General features: G+C 42.1%; 1 protein-coding gene and 1 long non-coding RNA gene across 2 annotated transcripts; one reads left to right on the top strand and one right to left on the bottom strand.

Annotated features, from left to right (window-relative positions):
• Positions 1-9252: 9252 nt before the first annotated feature.
• Positions 9253-13147, bottom strand: egr1 (early growth response 1). The gene is made up of 2 exons (XM_037261903.1): positions 12462-13147; positions 9253-11843 (listed from the first exon to the last, which is right to left on the bottom strand). Exons 1-2 carry the CDS (start codon positions 12670-12672, stop codon positions 10519-10521), a joined length of 1536 nt encoding a protein of 511 aa, XP_037117798.1. The 5' UTR covers positions 12673-13147; the 3' UTR covers positions 9253-10518.
• An 83-nt stretch (positions 13148-13230) lies between these two features.
• Positions 13231-14163, top strand: LOC119128978. Its single transcript, XR_005099112.1, has 2 exons — positions 13231-13287; positions 13837-14163. It is a non-coding gene; the product is annotated as an uncharacterized LOC119128978 (long non-coding RNA).
• The last annotated feature ends 3356 nt before the right edge of the window (positions 14164-17519 follow it).

Raw genomic sequence — 17519 nt, 5'->3', positions numbered from 1 at the left:
ACGTATTTAGTGATAGTCAACTTAACATCGAAGCGGAGTAGTAAATTCGACTAGTCTGTTGTATTCAACCCCCACAGATACATGTCTTTGCTAAAACATGTGAGTGTTCAACCATGTTGAGGCTCCCCAATGTAGAATAATTCAATTCCAATGGGTCCAATGCACTAACTGGTGCTTGAGCAATAATAATTATTGTTGGGAGAAAAACAGCAAACCTAACTATATTCGATGGGGAAAAAAATGATCTTTTTTTTTCGGCTAGAGAGAAAGCAAAAGACAATCAGCTCCCTTTCAACTGCAGCTTTTAGCCCAGTTTTCCGGCTAGAACATCAGCAAAAGGTTTAGGGTCATTACTCGAGATGGAGGACTCTATGAAGCAGCAGTGTACTATGCAAAACGTGTACGTACACACAGCAGCACGTTCACTCACATACTAGTATTGTGTGAGGAACATTGTGTGCGTGCGTGCATGCGTGTGTGCAAGCACATACGAAGGTCAAACATCTGGCCTTCAGTGTGTGAATTACACTTAACTGCGGTGCGCAAAAAAAGAAATGCTCACATGAGCTACATGCACTCTTTGCATTGTAACACCATTAATGGCAGCTTCACATACATTAGAGGATGAAAATGATTGGGAGGTAAGAGGTTGGGATCTCACAAGGGTAATTTCACTGAGGTATTTATATCCAAACAATTGAGGCTTTGATAGCCCAGTGAGTTCACAGAATAACTGAATGGAAATGAATAGAGCAGCATGCAATAGAGTTTGTTTTTGAATAACTTCAGCTTTTCTCATGGTGCGAATAAAGAGGTACACGCTGATGTTTTGCTAAATTCTGGAGAGCTATTAAGCACCCACTCATGCTTACAGCATATTGTATGTCCATGGTAACAGGCTAGTGAATTGGGATATGCTGAGATGTTATAGTATCTCATAAAAGAACACCCAGTACATTTTGTATATATTTATATATATATATTATTGTTTAATTTGAAGAAATTACTCAATATAAACTAATGTAGTTTGCTTTTATCATGTACACCTACATCTCGATTTTACTTGCTTCGATCCTACGTGACCTTTTGTCTAACGTGGTTTAGACGAAGTACGAAGCTAAATGACTAGCGTGTAAACCTTAGCGATACGGATACGTGACCAATTCAAAGGCGTTAGATAAGAAGTCGGGCTGTTTGATCTTTATGACTGCTTTATCACAGTGTTATGGATAGCTAAGATTGTAATTGATTCGGAAAGGGGGAAGTTTGCGGTAGCACCTAATCCACACAGTCACTCACAAGTCAAAGAGTGTGGTCGGACACAGTAGTACAATAAGTGGCCGCTTTATTCTCTCTTGCATCCAATTTACATAGCATCAAAATGATTTACTCAATCCGCCTGATATTGTCATCTGCGGATTGCTTCTCTTTTAATAAAATATCAACAGACTTCGATGTATGTGGGTGACGGACGGCAAACAGACCCCTTTGGCTGCACAACAATATGCTTGACCTAAATTAACATAACAATGGACCCCTTTGGCTCTCTAAAAAAATGCCTTCCTTAAAAAAAAAAAAAAAAAAAAGACTTTCGATACAACTCGCTTTCAGGGTTAACACAATTCCCAAATTCTAGACCCCTAAGCCCGCGTTCGGTGTATAACTGTAAATTTACTGTCCCCTCAAAATAGCCATGCCTAAACCAACAACAACAAAAGTGAGTATACTTATCACTGAACTTGGGCCCAATTATACATTTTCTGAAACTGATGTCACTTTTCTAGTTATTATTACAGGGTTGCAAATCTGAATATGGTGTAGGTGTGTTAAAAAAGAAGCTTTATCACTCTCATATACTCAATATAGGACATTAAGTCATCTGAGAAAAAATGCTGCTCACTTTTGATTTAATAAGGTGAATGTTGTGTACAGTAGTTAATGAGTTAATGAGTGTTGATAGTTAAGGATAGTGATTGACAGATAGGAATGTGATTGTTCAGTTATACTATCCACGGAAGAGCATAGCACATACTGCATCTAGTCAGTTGTGATACACGTTATGTTATGATGTGATGTTTTAACCAGCATTTCTCAGTCCCTGATGCCTTTGCGGAAACTGAATTCAGCAGCATTCACACTATTTCTGAAGAAAGTTAGTTTGGAGGTGGGGGGAAGAATTTGGTCACTCAGCTAAAATGTCCCCCGCTCACAGTTGGGTTACAGCAGCGGTCAAGGCTCATGATTTCAGTGTGGCACTAATAACCCGTCAAGAGTTTCATATTCGTAAGCCTAAGAGTCTACATGCAATACACGCTGGGCAAAACTGACAGATGCTGACATGCCACTCCATGTGGTCGTGACGGCTAAATGAGGATGTGACAAGGATGTGGCTCAGTCCATGTACGTAGCTAACCGCTGACTTGAAAGGCATTACAACAGAAATAGATAGATTTGAAATCTCACAACATGGAATTCAGATCACTCTCCTGTGAGGTTATGCGTGTTACGTGTGTGTGTGTGTGTGTGTGTGTGTGTGTGTGTGTGTGTGTGTGTGTGTGTGTGTGTGTGTGTGTGTGTGTGTGTGTGTGTGTGTGTGTGTGTGTGTGTGTGTGTGTGTGTGTGTGTGTGTGTGTGTGTGTGTGTGTGTGTGTGTGTCATGCGCTGGAAAAATGGTTTCAACTTTGGTCACACTACCACAAAATTATCAAGCCAATTTGGGTTGCCTATGACACATTTGATGATACATGAGGTCCTTAGTTTACTATGGAGTTTCACTCCAATGACAGCAATATAACCCAAACCTGCGTGAGATTTAGAAGTTCTATCAACACCAACCTATCCTACCTTAGTAGTAAAATTTGTTTAAGGAAATATTTGCATTTATATTTACTACTTGAGAATTTTATGTCTGTACCATGAAAAAGAGGAGCCCCTGTAAAAAAAAAAATCTAAACATGAAGATATAATAAAAACATTTCATACACAATAACGAACAATAAATATAAAATACGTATGTATGTCATATTTTACTTTATTTGTATATATGTATGATTTCTCTGTTCTTGTGGTGTGTTTTGCCAAAACTAGAACATACTTTTTGTCCCAATAGTCTTCATTACATCTTCACTGCTGTGTGCACTGACAGACATATCGTATAGACTGGCCAGTGACAGCATCTGCTGTCTTTTCAGTCAGCATTCACATAGTCCTTGAGCAAGGTTGCTTGAATGAGTATTTTAAATGGTGTAAGCACACTGGATTGACTCTGGGGTGTCTGGAGCAAAACCTCCCACGATAAATGGAACTGGTAATGATAATGAAAAGCAACTGCTTTTTTAACATCCAAAAAGAGAAAATGTCCCGGCAAAAGAGGATATGGTATCCCTACAATGCTGAAAAGACACAAGTAGTTCTTGGCGGGGGCCCTCTTGCTCCCTAGGTGCAGCACACTGATGACATCAGCTGGTGTGAAAGTAGACATTAGTTCCACCTCATCACTGTGGGACAAATATAGAAGCAGACATGGAAGACATCTGTACTAAGGAGGCGGATGAGGAAACCTGGCCAGATGATAATACACATTTACAGTTTCCCTCCTTCTCCCTCATTCTCACATCTCCCACTCGCTGGCAAGCCTACTGTCACCCTTGAGACTGGTGGCACCATATGGCTGCAGCATATTGGCACGTGTGACATACATCGTGCATGCGCACGCACTTGTTTACCAAAACGTGGCACTCTATCCGTGCGGGAATTTCCCACTTTTTTCTGTGCCTCCATCTTTTAATGAGGCTAAGCAGCCGCTGGATGACAAGCTGCACTTTTGTAAAACCTCAAGTTTCAATATGAAAGCGCATCAGCACCAGCACACAACGCACACTCTCTCATTGAAATCCCAAACTATAAAACACTGACACAAAGGATTATTCTTCCTACCTCTGTTGTCCCCATTCTGTTATCTTTGGCCCAGAACCGACAATATTGTATTTTGTTTCCAGCTATGTGACTGAACCTTCTTTTCATGGCAGAATATATTTCATTTTTAGTATTAGTGCACTTTATGTGATATTGCATGGACATAAAAAGTGAAGAACAATATGTATATACTTTAATAGTGCTGATCATCTGGCAGGTCAATGAAGGGCACATATGTATGTTAGTGGAGTGTGTGGACCTGAGGGCTGTGTCCAAACTACTGCCTGAGGGCTGTCTGTGGCCCGCTGTACACATTATATGTCAGATAGTTTATTCTAATTGTACTATGTTTATTTCGCAGAGTAAGTGCTAGGTTCAGACCAGGTCTTGTGTGCTTTTGTTTCACCGTGCAACTGCACAGGAGTTGCTTTGAGCGGAGACAAGGAGGCTTTCCTCCGACAGTCCCAAAAAAATGTGACCATCAATCTGGTGTCTGATGTTTGTGTTATTACTTTTGGCTACAAAATGTTATCTTGATTGATAGTTTAACAGTTCTAACCAAGTCAATCCACACACCAGGTACGCCAGCTTCTTTGCTCAGCATTTCCCAAGCCTGCTTTTTTGGTCAGTCCCGGTAGCTATTAGAAGCTGGCTGTGTCGTTTCCCTTCTGCTCTTACAGAAAGTAATGATATTGTCCCACATTGTAACATTGGAAGCGTACTGTCACAAACACTCAGATCGCATTTTGGCTGGTGGCAGGATTAGACTAGTAGGACTACATTTCCCATAATTCTTAAACACAGTGACGGGAAGCAGTTGTATTTTTATTTATTTTTTGCTGTTTATTTTTTGGTATTTTCGTCTCACATACATGCACAGCGCCATATGAGGGAATTGAACTCTTGGTGCCTGCACCCAAGACAGGCGAGTGTACCTCTACACCATCAGCGATTCCACAAGTAGTTCTAGTTTCGAATTGACAAAAACATGTATGCCTGCCAGCAATTAGAAGCCAATGAGAATGAGACGTAAACCTAATCAGAAGGAATTTAAAGTTTACGAACTGATTACAAGGCATGCTGTTGATTTTTGAAAAAGTATTTATTAGATTATTTAGATGTGTTTAGATTATTTAGATCGATATACGTATATATTTTAAAGCTTCATAAATACACTGTGCACCAACAAAGAGTACATGCACGTGAGGTGCAAGTATTATTTTTGTCCACTTGGGTGTCTTTCGCTTTAGTGATGTAATTAAAATAAAATTACTCATATACAGTAATACTGCATATAAACAATAATTGCTCAGCATGTCTTACCTACACTTGTTTATGCAATTGTTTTTAGTTTGTTATTATAAATAAATTAAAGTGAAGAATGTCAGTGGCCCTTGCATCCTTTCATTTTTCCCTAAGCGGACTTTGGAATAAAATGTTTGGACACAGCTGATGTAGACACAACAAACGGGTCTCTGTCACATCTTGATGTAACACAATTAGACAGTGAGGTGGTTCGTCATCAGTTTAATTTTAATGTGAAGTAATTGCACTCCAGCCTTTTTAATTTCTCTACATCAGTAGCAATACATGTAATGATAAGCAAAGTTGCTAAAACACACACACACACGCACACACACACACACACACGCACACACACAAACACACGCACGCATGCACACATGCACACACACACACACGCACACACACACACAGCGAACTTTCACCCTTGTCTTATATCAGTTGTCAGTTCCCTAATTCAGGGTACCTAATGGTGTGTCTCTGCGTACACCCCCAGAGGGCTTTGCAGGTACTCTACAACAGTCAGACTTCCAGGGAGAAAGAGAAACAACTTGAGCCCTCTTACTAGCCTCGACACATAAAGTCTCATGAATGCTTGTTTGCATTTCATAGCGACCCAGGTGCTTTTTGAAAAGCTGTAGTGCACTTGATGGCGTGTTGAAAGGGTGTCATATTTGGAGGTACTTAAGCATGCAGTGTTTTGTTGTCTGTTCAAAGTCATGTACTTCAAATAAGCATGGCTTATTAAGTCGAGCTAAAGTTGCCAGGACACCTGTAGATGGTTGTGGAGGTGATATGTCAAACGTCTCTTTTGTGTGCCACAAATAATATCAAAGAATCTCAGTCAATTGTGGCGCACTCTCATCCCTAGTGTTTTTTTTTAACATGCAAAATGTAAATGCTTCACACATTTGAACTCTGTGGGTAGTGCAAATTCATTTTCTGGATGTATTTCTGGATGTGAAAGTGGAGCATCTGTTGTTTCAGGTCAGTGATGCTGAATTTAATTGACAACATGAAGATTGCATATACATTTGTTGGTACATTTGCTGGGAGCTGAACTGTCATTGAACCGCTACAGTTGATGAGCTCATATTTATAGAAGCATCTCAATAAATCTCAATTTTGAGAAAAACCTTCATTAGCTCAATTCTAAATGTGAAACTCGTCTTAAGTTAACCTTCATTGTCATGCATTCAGCTAGCTGTTACTGTTGGCTACATGTTTTTAAGCCTTCTGCTGCTGAAATGACTTTGGATATTTAATTAATTGAATTGCTCAAACAACCAGACAGGTTCCATGCCACAAGAACATCAATTTCCGGTTCTATGGCTACTAACACATTTTTCCTATTTTCCATGCCTGACATTCTTTGGTGGTGGTATCACTAAAAGCTCACGAAAAAGCAAAACACACACTTGGACTGCTTACTCTTGAAAGATCACGTCAGTCACAGTTTTGTGTGACATACTATAATTTGCTCGGCTGCATTTACACACAGTGAACAGGTAAATGTTGCAATCTTCTTAAAATGTGACTGAAGGGGATAGTAATCAAGTATTTTAAAAATAACCTATTTCTCCCAAATGGAACAACAGGTGTCGGATTTAAGAGGCAGAACAGGAGAAAGCGCAAGACGCCTATCTTGACATTCCCTGCTGGCAAGAAAATAAATGAAAAATCCATTGAGGAAGTGCAAGGCTCATGACACGAGGCCAACAAAGCATATTGGAAAAAGATTAGAGTCGTCCTTGAGATAAAACAGGATTGCAGCGTCCCACTGTACAGCACCTTGTCTCTGTAAAGGCGACCTGCCCATGTTTCAACTCCAAGACAACGTTAGTGTCAGGGCCGTTCCAGCTAACCTCGCTCCCCGATGGCCCGAGATATGTCAAAGAGGGCTGGCAGAAGAGAACGGATGGCCGCCGGCCCCTGAGCCCCTCACTCACTCTCTAACTTGCTCACATTAAAGCACGCTCTAATCACTGCGGGGACTTGGCCAATGATGTGCTTATCAAACGGCATATTTCAAAAAGGCATCTTAAAAGGCCTGAGGGCCAAGAGGCAATAAGAGCACATTTGTATGTGGATGAAAGGGAAAAGTGTAGACAGACCTTGCATCAGAATATGGAGAAGGGGGGATCATTAGCATCTCATGCGCTAGCAGGGAGGAGGAGTGGAAAAGAAGAGGGAGAGCGGTGTTACTGGGATGGGATAGGATGGGACGGCTGAGGGAGAGAGACTGATACTTTTACTCCCCTCTTCCTTTTTTTGTATTACACAGTTCCCAAAAAGAATAAGAGAACAAATACATTTTTGAACAAAGGCATCACTCTTGATGTGGAAGCCCATCGGGGGCGCGAGGTGGCTCCGCTGCGGCTTACAAAAACGAACTGATCCACGACGCAACTTTCTCCCCGAACAGAACAGGCTCAGCGTGAGGAAAGAGCCACCAATCAGGGGACGATCACAATGATGGCCAACACGCTTCCCTCACATACTTGATGTATTGGCCGTCCATCCTCCGAGGGGTTCACTAATGGACCGTGACACATCAGGCCCCCGGCTGCAACGCGTACCAGTTGAAATGTTTGTCTCTTCACATGAAAAAGGCTGAAAGGAAACTCTGCCTGTTGTTTTCACAAAGAACGGTCCGCTGCTAAAGCGCGGCAGAATGGCGCTTTAGCAGCAACCAGAGACCAAAAATAATTCCATAATGAAGGAAGCGACACATTTCTGCATTTTAAGCAAACCACATAATGACGATTCAGATCTGTTTATGAATGCTGCATCCTATCAAAGGGCCGCTCAGAAATAGACTCATTGTGTATGATCTTCTATCAGGCAACACATCTACTCTTATGAGTGATGTGACATTTATGTTATTTTGTTCCTGTGTGCCACGGTCCCTCTCAAGTTGAAGCGTCAAAAAAAATTGCCGTTTGACCAATATTTCAGGGAAGATATGCACTTTTGACTTGCTGTAACCTTACAAATGTTGACCCCGCCACAATTCGACGCCGTGATGTGAGGCCGACAAGGACTGCCTGCCGTTTGCCAAGGGTAGTACTATGGTGGCCCCAAACAGTCAAAAGGCTCATTAGAAAGCGCAAAAACATCCTTATAATAACAACATTATTTTGAGAATAATTGTCAATTTTTGTCTATGTGAAGCCCTTTGAGACTGCTTGTGATTTAGGGCTATACAAATAAACTTGACTTGACTTGACTTGACCTAACAGTCTAAATGTGTGTGTCTGGGTCTCAATAATGTACACACTAAAAGACACACGCATGCTGATACAAACCCACGAAACATTTCAGATCCAAGATTAAGAGACCACTTATTGTAATTGTTTTCTATTTACATCAACAATGTCATCAACTTGTTTTCCTGCTCGAAATTTGGTTGTGTTTGCATTTGTGACTAGTGTAGGTTGATGTCACAACATGAAATTTCTCTAACGTATGAGATGAAAAAGAGAGTAAGGTTCTCTTGTCCACGGGTTTCCATTGAGGTAGACCAAGGGGAAATAGAAAAGAAGCGACGGGATGTAGCCAGCTCCATCCATGAGAAAACAAAGACTGTGAAAATATAACATTTTCATTTTCATAGTCATTTTAAAATATCCTCATTTACAGCCTCAAAATATTTTCTAACAGCATGAGGATTTTTTTTTTTTTTTAATTATATTGCTGGAGGGCGATACCGTGCAGAATGTATGCAACAATTTGGGGCCATCCAGTGTGAATCTTTGAAATCTTAAGTGAAAAAGAGTTTTACATAGACTGAAGAATATCTCGGAGAGTAAGTTGGATGAATCAAGATAAAATTCTCAGTGTTTATAACCACAGGAGTCATGCATTAGTCATATCGCTGATTGAGGACCAGAGAACTGCGATTATGCTGAGCAAATGTATTCTTTGATTCAAGCAACATAATCCCATGCTGTGTGCGTAAAATACTAAATGAATGTCATGCAACTTGGACATGTTTGGAAAACAAATAGGTGAAATGAATAAATCACTGAACGAATAAATGTATATATATATATATATTCACATTTTTATTTATATTTAAATTCTGGGAGGATATCTTTTACACCAAATATCCCATTGGCAGTTAAGCGCATTCATTGTGTTCAGAAGCCAGGAACAGTCACTTGTTTCAACAAACACAAATACAAAATAAAGAAAACCACAAAATAATGAACTGCATGTATCGAACATACAAAAGAATCCCATGCCTACTCAGTAGGTAACGTCAACATTCCGGCTCTTGAAGATGTGGATATTTACACTTATAAAAATAGACTTTAAAATGTTCTCTTTTTTTTTTGCTTACATTCTGATTAAATGAAGCAGTGCCCTCATCCCCTTTTCTTCCCTTCGAGTGTGACTTACATTCTGTAAAAAAAATATTCCCTCAGTCCTTAAGGCGAGAATCAGCGCATCCTCTCTCGCACACGCAGCCGATTCACAACATCAGCAAGGCTTCGCAAAAGGCACCAAATGACAGGAGCGTTTGTCCTTTTTGTTGTGTTTTTTTTTTTTTGGGGGGGTGAGACGAAATGCTCTTTTCTTTTTCTTTTCTCTCCTCAACGATATGTCACACGTGAGAAAGATAGAAAAGGAGTACCAGTGGATGATATTTACAAACAGAAACTAACATCACTTCTAGTCATGCTTGAATATGTGGTTTTTTTTTGTATATTTTCCAAATAAAACATATCACAGCAGCATCACTACATAATAGAGAAAAATATGTAGAAAATGTGGCCCTGCTCACTTCAAATAATACAATGCAAATATGCAAATCATTGTTCACATCAATAATATCAAACAATGATAAGAACAAAACATGACATGTACAATATACATATGGTATTTTATGTATATCAGTCATTGTCTCTTGTAACTGTATGCATGCCGACAAGGGCAGACGTGTTTGAGTATCTCAGCTTCTGGCAATCTTTACTTTTTCTCTGTTTTGTTTTGTGTGTACCTGATAGTAAAGAGCCAACAATGCTGGAGCCCACTCCTTTTTTTCAGTCCTTTATGCATTTGAAGTGCTGCATTTGTCTGGCAGAGAGGAGGAAAAACCTTGCCCAGTCCTTGACATGTGTCCTTTTCACTCATATAAACCTCTTGTATAAACCTCAGGATGGACCCGACCCAAGACTGCACAAAGAGCAGTCACAAAAGTGCTTCCTTTCTTTTTTTGATTTGGGGGTAACAACAGTCTCTGTAGTCTTTAGATGCTGCCGAGCGTCCCTTCAAATGATTTAATGCAAGGCGACCTTAGCAGATCTCGATTGTCCTCGGGGAGAGAGTGGTCTGCAGGTCCGATAATGGGGTTGGCACAGGGGAGCTGTAGAGGTTGGAGACGACTGAAGAAGGGAAGGGAGAAGCTACCTGGGACTGGAAGGTGCTGGACATGGACACTGAAGGGTAGGTGATGGCGATAGAGGGAGACGGGTAGGATGTGTGAGCTGGAGAGGAGTAGCAGGAGGTGACGGGGGACGGGTAAGAAGACACTGGGGAGGGGTATGAAGCGATGGGCGAAGGGTAGCTCGAGGCAGGCGAGGCGGCTGACACAGGGGCTGGCACCGGCACCGCCCCGGCTTTTTCTGCCTTCTTGTCCTTCTGCCGCAGGTGGATCTTTGTGTGCCTCTTCCTCTCGTCGCTGCGAGCAAACTTGCGTCCGCAGATATCGCAGGCGAAGGGCTTCTCGCCCGTGTGCGTGCGGATGTGCGTCGTCAGGTGGTCGCTGCGGCTGAAGTTGCGCATGCAGATGCGGCACTGGAAGGGCTTCTGGCCAGTGTGGATGCGAATGTGACGCGTCAGCTCGTCAGAGCGAGAAAATCGTCTGTCGCAGGTCTCCACCGGGCAGGCGTAGGGCCTCTCGTGCGGAGGGGTCTTGCTCGGGCGGGTGGGGTACTTGCGCATGCGGCTGGGCTTGATCAGCTGAGACTGATAGACACTCTTTAGATCTTGGGAGCCCGTCTGGGTGGCAAAAGCTTTGATGGTAGACAGAGGAGTGAGAGAGGGCTGGCTTGACTGACTCTGAAATGGCTTTTGGTCAGGGTGCACCAGGCTGATTTCTCCCTGCTGCTGTGGGAACAGGTAGTCGGGAATCATGGGCACGGGAAAGCTGGTGCTGCAGCCTTTACTATTCGGGTATGCAGGGGGAGGGTACTGCGCGCTTCCGTTGGAACTGGGGAAGGCTTGGCCCTGGTCCGGAAAGATGTCGGAGCTGGGATTGGAATAGGTTGGGGCGGCCGAATAGATGGGGTTAGGCTCGTTGTGGTGGACGGATGAAGTGAGGCTGGAGCTCTGCGAGGAGGACGAGGTAGAAGAAGGCGAAGAGGAAGAAGTTGCAGCAGATGAAGATGAGGAGGATGAGTTTTGTGAGTTGGCAGATGAAGAACTCGAGCTCGCTGGAATGTTGCCCATCAGACCAGTAAAGAGGCCCAAAATAGGCTCCGCCCAGAGGCTGTTGCTGCAGGTTGTGGCAGTTTCGAGAGTGAAGCGACCCGTGTAGGAGATGGGGGGCAGTCTTGGGGTGGGGTACGTCTGCTCCCCTACTGTCTTCTCACAGTTGAAGTGGATGTCAGGGAGTGTATCTGCCAAGAGAAGAAGACACAACATTGCTCAGTGTGAGAGGCAACAAGTCAAAGATGTAACCACCAATATTTAAAGATCACCCTCACAGACGCCCTTAACTTCCAACATCTTTCATTTCACTACTTTCCCTCACTCTGCCACTGCAAATCCCACTGTCTAAATTTTGGTCTTCCTATTTGACACAAATGACACACGTGTACACACACAGGCACACGTGTGTACACAAAGGCACAATTTTTTGAGCCAATCAAAGCCTGAGGCTGATTAATTACGGTAACTGCAGTTCAACTGGTTTTTGGAATGCAATTTTAATGGGGCAATTAAAGTGTTTGGAGAAGCAAGCCGTGACGTAGAAGTGAACTTGCAATATGGCATTAAGTCGCATACTTTATTACTCGATGGATCTGACAGTTCTATTGTAAAGTAATGACAAAAAATTTAAATCTAAAGCAACTGATGTATGTTAAGTGCAAAAATCATATATTCTTAATGTAATTATAATTAGGACAAAGTTGATCAAACTAATTTATTAACGCTGAGAAAAAGATAAATAGTACACTTCCAGTTTACTAGCTCAGCCACCTCAAGATATTATGTTTAAACAAGCACACGCTTACCCCCAGCAAGGTGGTCGTACTGCTCCCCTGGCTCCCCGGAGCCAAAGCCGGCACCTTCAGGCGCGGAAGCTGTGAGGAAGGGTGTCCCCGCAGAGCTGAGCATCATCACCTCCTCCAGCTTGGGGTAGTTATCCATGGGCGAGTGAGGGAAGTTCAGAGGCTCCGAGATCTGCAGGGCTGGCAGGAGCATCTCGGTCTTGGCTGCAGCCATCCTCTTCTGGTGCCGCTGGAGCTGTTGCAGGGCTGACGCTGGTGCCGGGAGCCCGCTGACCGGAGAAGCGTGCAGTGCGGCTGACTGCTGCACGCTGGCTGAGCGCAGGGAAGAAGCCACAGAAGATGCTGTGTTCAGCCTCGTTCCTTGCCTCTCGTGCTCCACTTGTCCTTTTGTTTTCCTTCTCTCTCAGAGATGAGTAAAAGATCCACTTGTCTTTTTTTGTGTTTTTAGAGAAAATCCAAAGTCTCCTTTTTACTCATTTATAAAAAGGAATAAACAATGCGTTTGTTTGTTTGTTTTTAATATATAGAGAATATTAATAAAGTTGAATTTCCAGTCAGGTATTAACCCTCTTGGATTTAATGTTGTTTGTTGACTTTTGTACTTTTATGTTCTCAGTTTGGGAGTTCTATGTGTATCTGCTCTACTGCTTGCTCTTGTGGGCTCTCAGGGCTGTCTCTGAGCGGAAAGGTTTCCCGCAGCATATAAACCCTCTCTTCGTGACGTAGATGTCCATATTTGGAAAGGAGGAAGCCCATATTTAGTCACTGCGGTGGAGGACACATGACGCCCGGGAGGGAAAAGAAACGCGCGCAGAGACTTGCTCCGCTGGTAAATTGCAAAGACAACGCGGCTCTTCGTTCAATCTAGGCTTTCTTCGACTTGTAAAAGCTCAGGAAAAGAGCAGTTTAACTCTCGCTCTTTTGCCGGATGCTTTACATTTCGTTTGAATTTCCCATCTGTGCGCCAGGCTGCGCAGCTGCCGGAAAGCGCCGCTCCTCCGTGCCTTATAAGGTCATGACCACATAAGGACTGGCTCCGGTGGGGTTCAGTTGCCTGCCCTTATTTGGGATTTCCTGAGGCGGCGCTGTTTTGGCACTGGGGGAAGCTGGAGAGTAAAATTATGGCCAGACCGCTCAATAAGTCATGTCAGCAGCACAGTCCCGACTACTCTGATTTATTTTCATTTAATGCTCCACTTATTGAGGACGACTAATTCACTTTGTGTGAATACGAGGGATGAAATGCAACATCTAAATGTAGGAAATAGTGTACACAATAGACAGACAGACACATAAAAACAACATACATGACATATAGTATGTGTACATAAACATAGATTTTGAGGAAATTTCCTGTTGACTATTGCTCTACTTTAAGGGCTTCATTATCTCTACTCTCTGTGAGGATGCTGACGAGAGAAGAGGCTCCGCCGGACAGTTGCGTGTCTCCTGCTCAACATTGGGGCCATCTGTCTGCCACTCAGCAGCCTAATGTGCCTTGTCAACAACGCAGCGCTTAGCTGCGAGGACGCCTGTGGGAAGCCATGCTCCTCCTCCAGCTGCAGCTCCGCTGTTGGACACTAGAGCAACATCCATGATGGGGAAATCAGTGTGTTCCCTTTGCTGACGACTGGCTCCATTTTATATGGAGGCATGATGGAAGAATGCTGTGTAAATTTTCATTCAAGAATACGCACACACTTCACATATAGGTCTCTTTTGGTCTTCCCATTTTGGTAGGGGCAGTGGATAAAAAAAATCAGCATCCGATCTAAAAAATTTAGACCAAGATAGAGCATTTCAAAACCTTTTGAACCATTAATGTCACACAACCTGCACAACTTGATTGGGTAACAAAAAAGAACAAATAATTTACAGAGCAGAGTGAAATATATAAGTGAGACAAAGTGGTTGCGGTGTGCGCACTGTTTTAAAACTGGGAATGTAGTTGTTTTCAGAATTAACTAATCACATTCAGATTCATGTTAAATGAAAGTCAGCACACACGTGCAACTATTAAGTGCCTCGGATTGACCACCAAAGAAGTTCAGCTGTTAGAGAAGGCTTTTCTTGACAATTTTGTCGTCACATCAGCAGCACAAGCAAAGGGTCTGCACAGAGCTGCAGTGGTAGCTAGAATAGAGGTACAAAAGAATTATATCACTGAATACAGTGAAGCCTGTCATCATCAAATGGAGAAAAGTATGGCTAACGGTAGCATTACCAAGACTTGAATATCCCTCCAAAATTCATGAAAGCACAAAAAGAAAACTGGTCAGGGAGGCAGCTAATTAGGTGAGTGGCGGAAACACTGAAGGAGCTGCAGTAATTAATGGCAATTACTGGATGTTTAGTAAGTATATGACAAAAAATGTTGGTCTTCTTCATGTCTGGACTATGGGATAGGGTGGCAAAAAGGAAAAGGATTATTATTACAATCTTGTCTTGTGGCTTGTCAAGCACACTTTAAATGGTGTCAGTTGACTGCTGACTACCATTTAACGTGTATTTGATGAATTTTGAACACTCTTATACAACCACATTGTCTCATTTGTTTATTTTGACTTATTTACTACTTAATCAGTTGTAAAGGTTAGAGGTCACATTAATGGTGAAAAAAAATTAAAAGAGACAAATTATTTATCTCGGTCTCTTTTTTTAATATGGTTTAAATAGGGGGGTGTAAACATTTTACATCTATTGCAGGTAGGCAGGCAGGTGGATAGATCTTATTAATCTAGTGAGGGAAATATATTTATCAATATTAAACATTATTTTTTGTTATAGCATATTTTATATTATATATCTTAAAATTACTCAGATCTTCCATAACATATTTTAAGGACTGCATTGTCTCTCACAGAATTTTCCCTCTGTTTACTTCTGTCACGCACAGTGTCAATGATGATTTTGAGTAGAGACGCACCAAATCCCAAATAAGCCCAAAGTCGATGGTGCAGCTGGAAATGTGTAATGTTGTTTATTTGTGTGCTGACTTTCTGTTGATGGTGCTGAGAGCATAGTTAAAACTGGAATCCAGTTTTTATTTTTGCGTAAGAGGAATGACATCTCTCTTCAAAGGAAAATGCACAAGTCAGGACACGGTGATGGCAAGTTACACAACACACCGCCTTCTGCGTAGGTGAGGTGATGACACCAAACCCAAATTCTTGCCTGCATCCACTGATGCGTTTGGCCGTAAGGTACTGAAGTCATTATATTTGTGGCACAGCGAAGAGGATGGAGTGCCGAGAGCAGATGAAAGAAGTCATTATTTGATGACACTGTAATAAAATCAAGTTGGGGGGAAAGTGTGGGAAAAGCAATAAAGTAATAAAGATGATAAACAGTTGACAGTGCTTGTCTGAGCGTCCCTTTACTCTGATGCATGAAGGTGAAGCGAATGCTGAGGGCATAGTAGAGGAAATCAGTATGTGCCATGATAGTAATGCTCATTGTAATTTTGCACAATTGCGCGTGGATTCCAGACAGCCGTTTCATACCTGCCTATATGCTCCAATTTTTGCCCACACAATTAAGTCTGAGAAGTTCTTGTCTGATGAAACTAGACAGGCTCTCCCATTACAGTAGCCTTAGGCCACGCCCCTCATTACATACGTACACAAACAACTCTCACAAGCACACTTTAATAGTTAATCACATGCTATGTTGCAGTATATAGAGGAACTTTTGAATGTAATGGAAAGCCAATAAAATTGTCCACTTCCTACTTTTGGCATACTTTTCATATTCAGCCTGGATTGTTAGAAGAAAGACATGAGATTAATATAGTTTACAAATTACATGTTGTAAACACTGACTCAGGTGGGGGGGTTTTCAAGTGCAGGATTTCACAAATGTTACTTACACATTGCCTGTATCGTTAATAGAGATGTTATGATGACAAATCTTTGAGAAGTTCCTTGTTATTTCCTCATTTTCCTACTTAAGGAGTGTCCATGTGTGGAAAAGAGAGAGGGAGAATCCCAGCACCCACATGCATTACGTGGCTTTTTTGTGCTGTCAACCACAAGACAGACAGGCAGACAAAACTCCCACTAATCCTCATATGTATCTCCTCGACTCTTGCAAAACGATGATGTGACCCTTCCATTTGCAAACAGGTGTGCTGTAGTTTTTGTGCCAAAATTAGACACTAACTGAAGTACATCAATCTTGAATATTACATAACACCCGGAGTGAGGGATACAGAGAGACTAAAAGTGTCTGGACCTTGTTGGGAGAACTGAATGCAGTTGTGGCCAAATTGGATGAAGAGTGGCGAAATTTAAGAGGATAAATGAAATAAAGATCCAGTGTCGGTGGTTGTGTGACGCACCGGGGGAGTCGATAATTAAATAGGAGAGACCGATTGTTTGGGGTTGAGTGATAGGTTGAAAATTATCGGGAAAATAGAGCGCAGAGGTGCCGGGAACATTATCAAGATGTAAGTTCTCAGCCTGCTTTTAAATGATGCCTTGCAAGGCTGTGCTGTCCGACCTTTTTCCATGGTGAACTTAGCATTAGCCAAACAGAGGCGGTTATCTTGTCATTGTCAAGAAATTGGCGACCATATCATATCAATCACTGAGCACACAAAGAGTATAACATCTAAATGGTGCTTCCACATGTTGTTGTATAGCTTTTAGAGAGGCATTTAGCATCATAAAAGTTTATTTGATTTCTTCTTCTTTTTTTAGCTTTTACTGTGCGTCGTTTGAAATAAACAACTGAATGATAACATTGGTAACATTACTCAGAGGCACACAGTGTAACCTCTCTGTTTTCTGGGAACAACAAACACTTCTCTGCCTCATGGTCTTTTTCCTGCTATTCTTTTTATGCCAATATGGTACTACACCCGAGTTGGGCAAACTCAAAATTTAAAATTGCCCTTATACTGTGTAAACACCCCCATAATTGTTCCCTTACAAATTCAACGTGCAGAACATCTCATCCGTGTCTATGCCAAATCGACACCGCAGCTCACATTAAATCAGAAACACCATCGTTCAACTCCGCCCATTACATTACATTACAATACAATGCCGAGTATAACAG

Source organism: Syngnathus acus, chromosome 10 (genome assembly GCF_901709675.1).
Source record: "Syngnathus acus chromosome 10, fSynAcu1.2, whole genome shotgun sequence".
Lineage (NCBI taxonomy): Eukaryota > Metazoa > Chordata > Actinopteri > Syngnathiformes > Syngnathidae > Syngnathus > Syngnathus acus.
The sequence above is the reverse complement of the archived record's forward strand: the minus strand, read 5'-3'. Positions and strand labels throughout refer to the sequence as shown.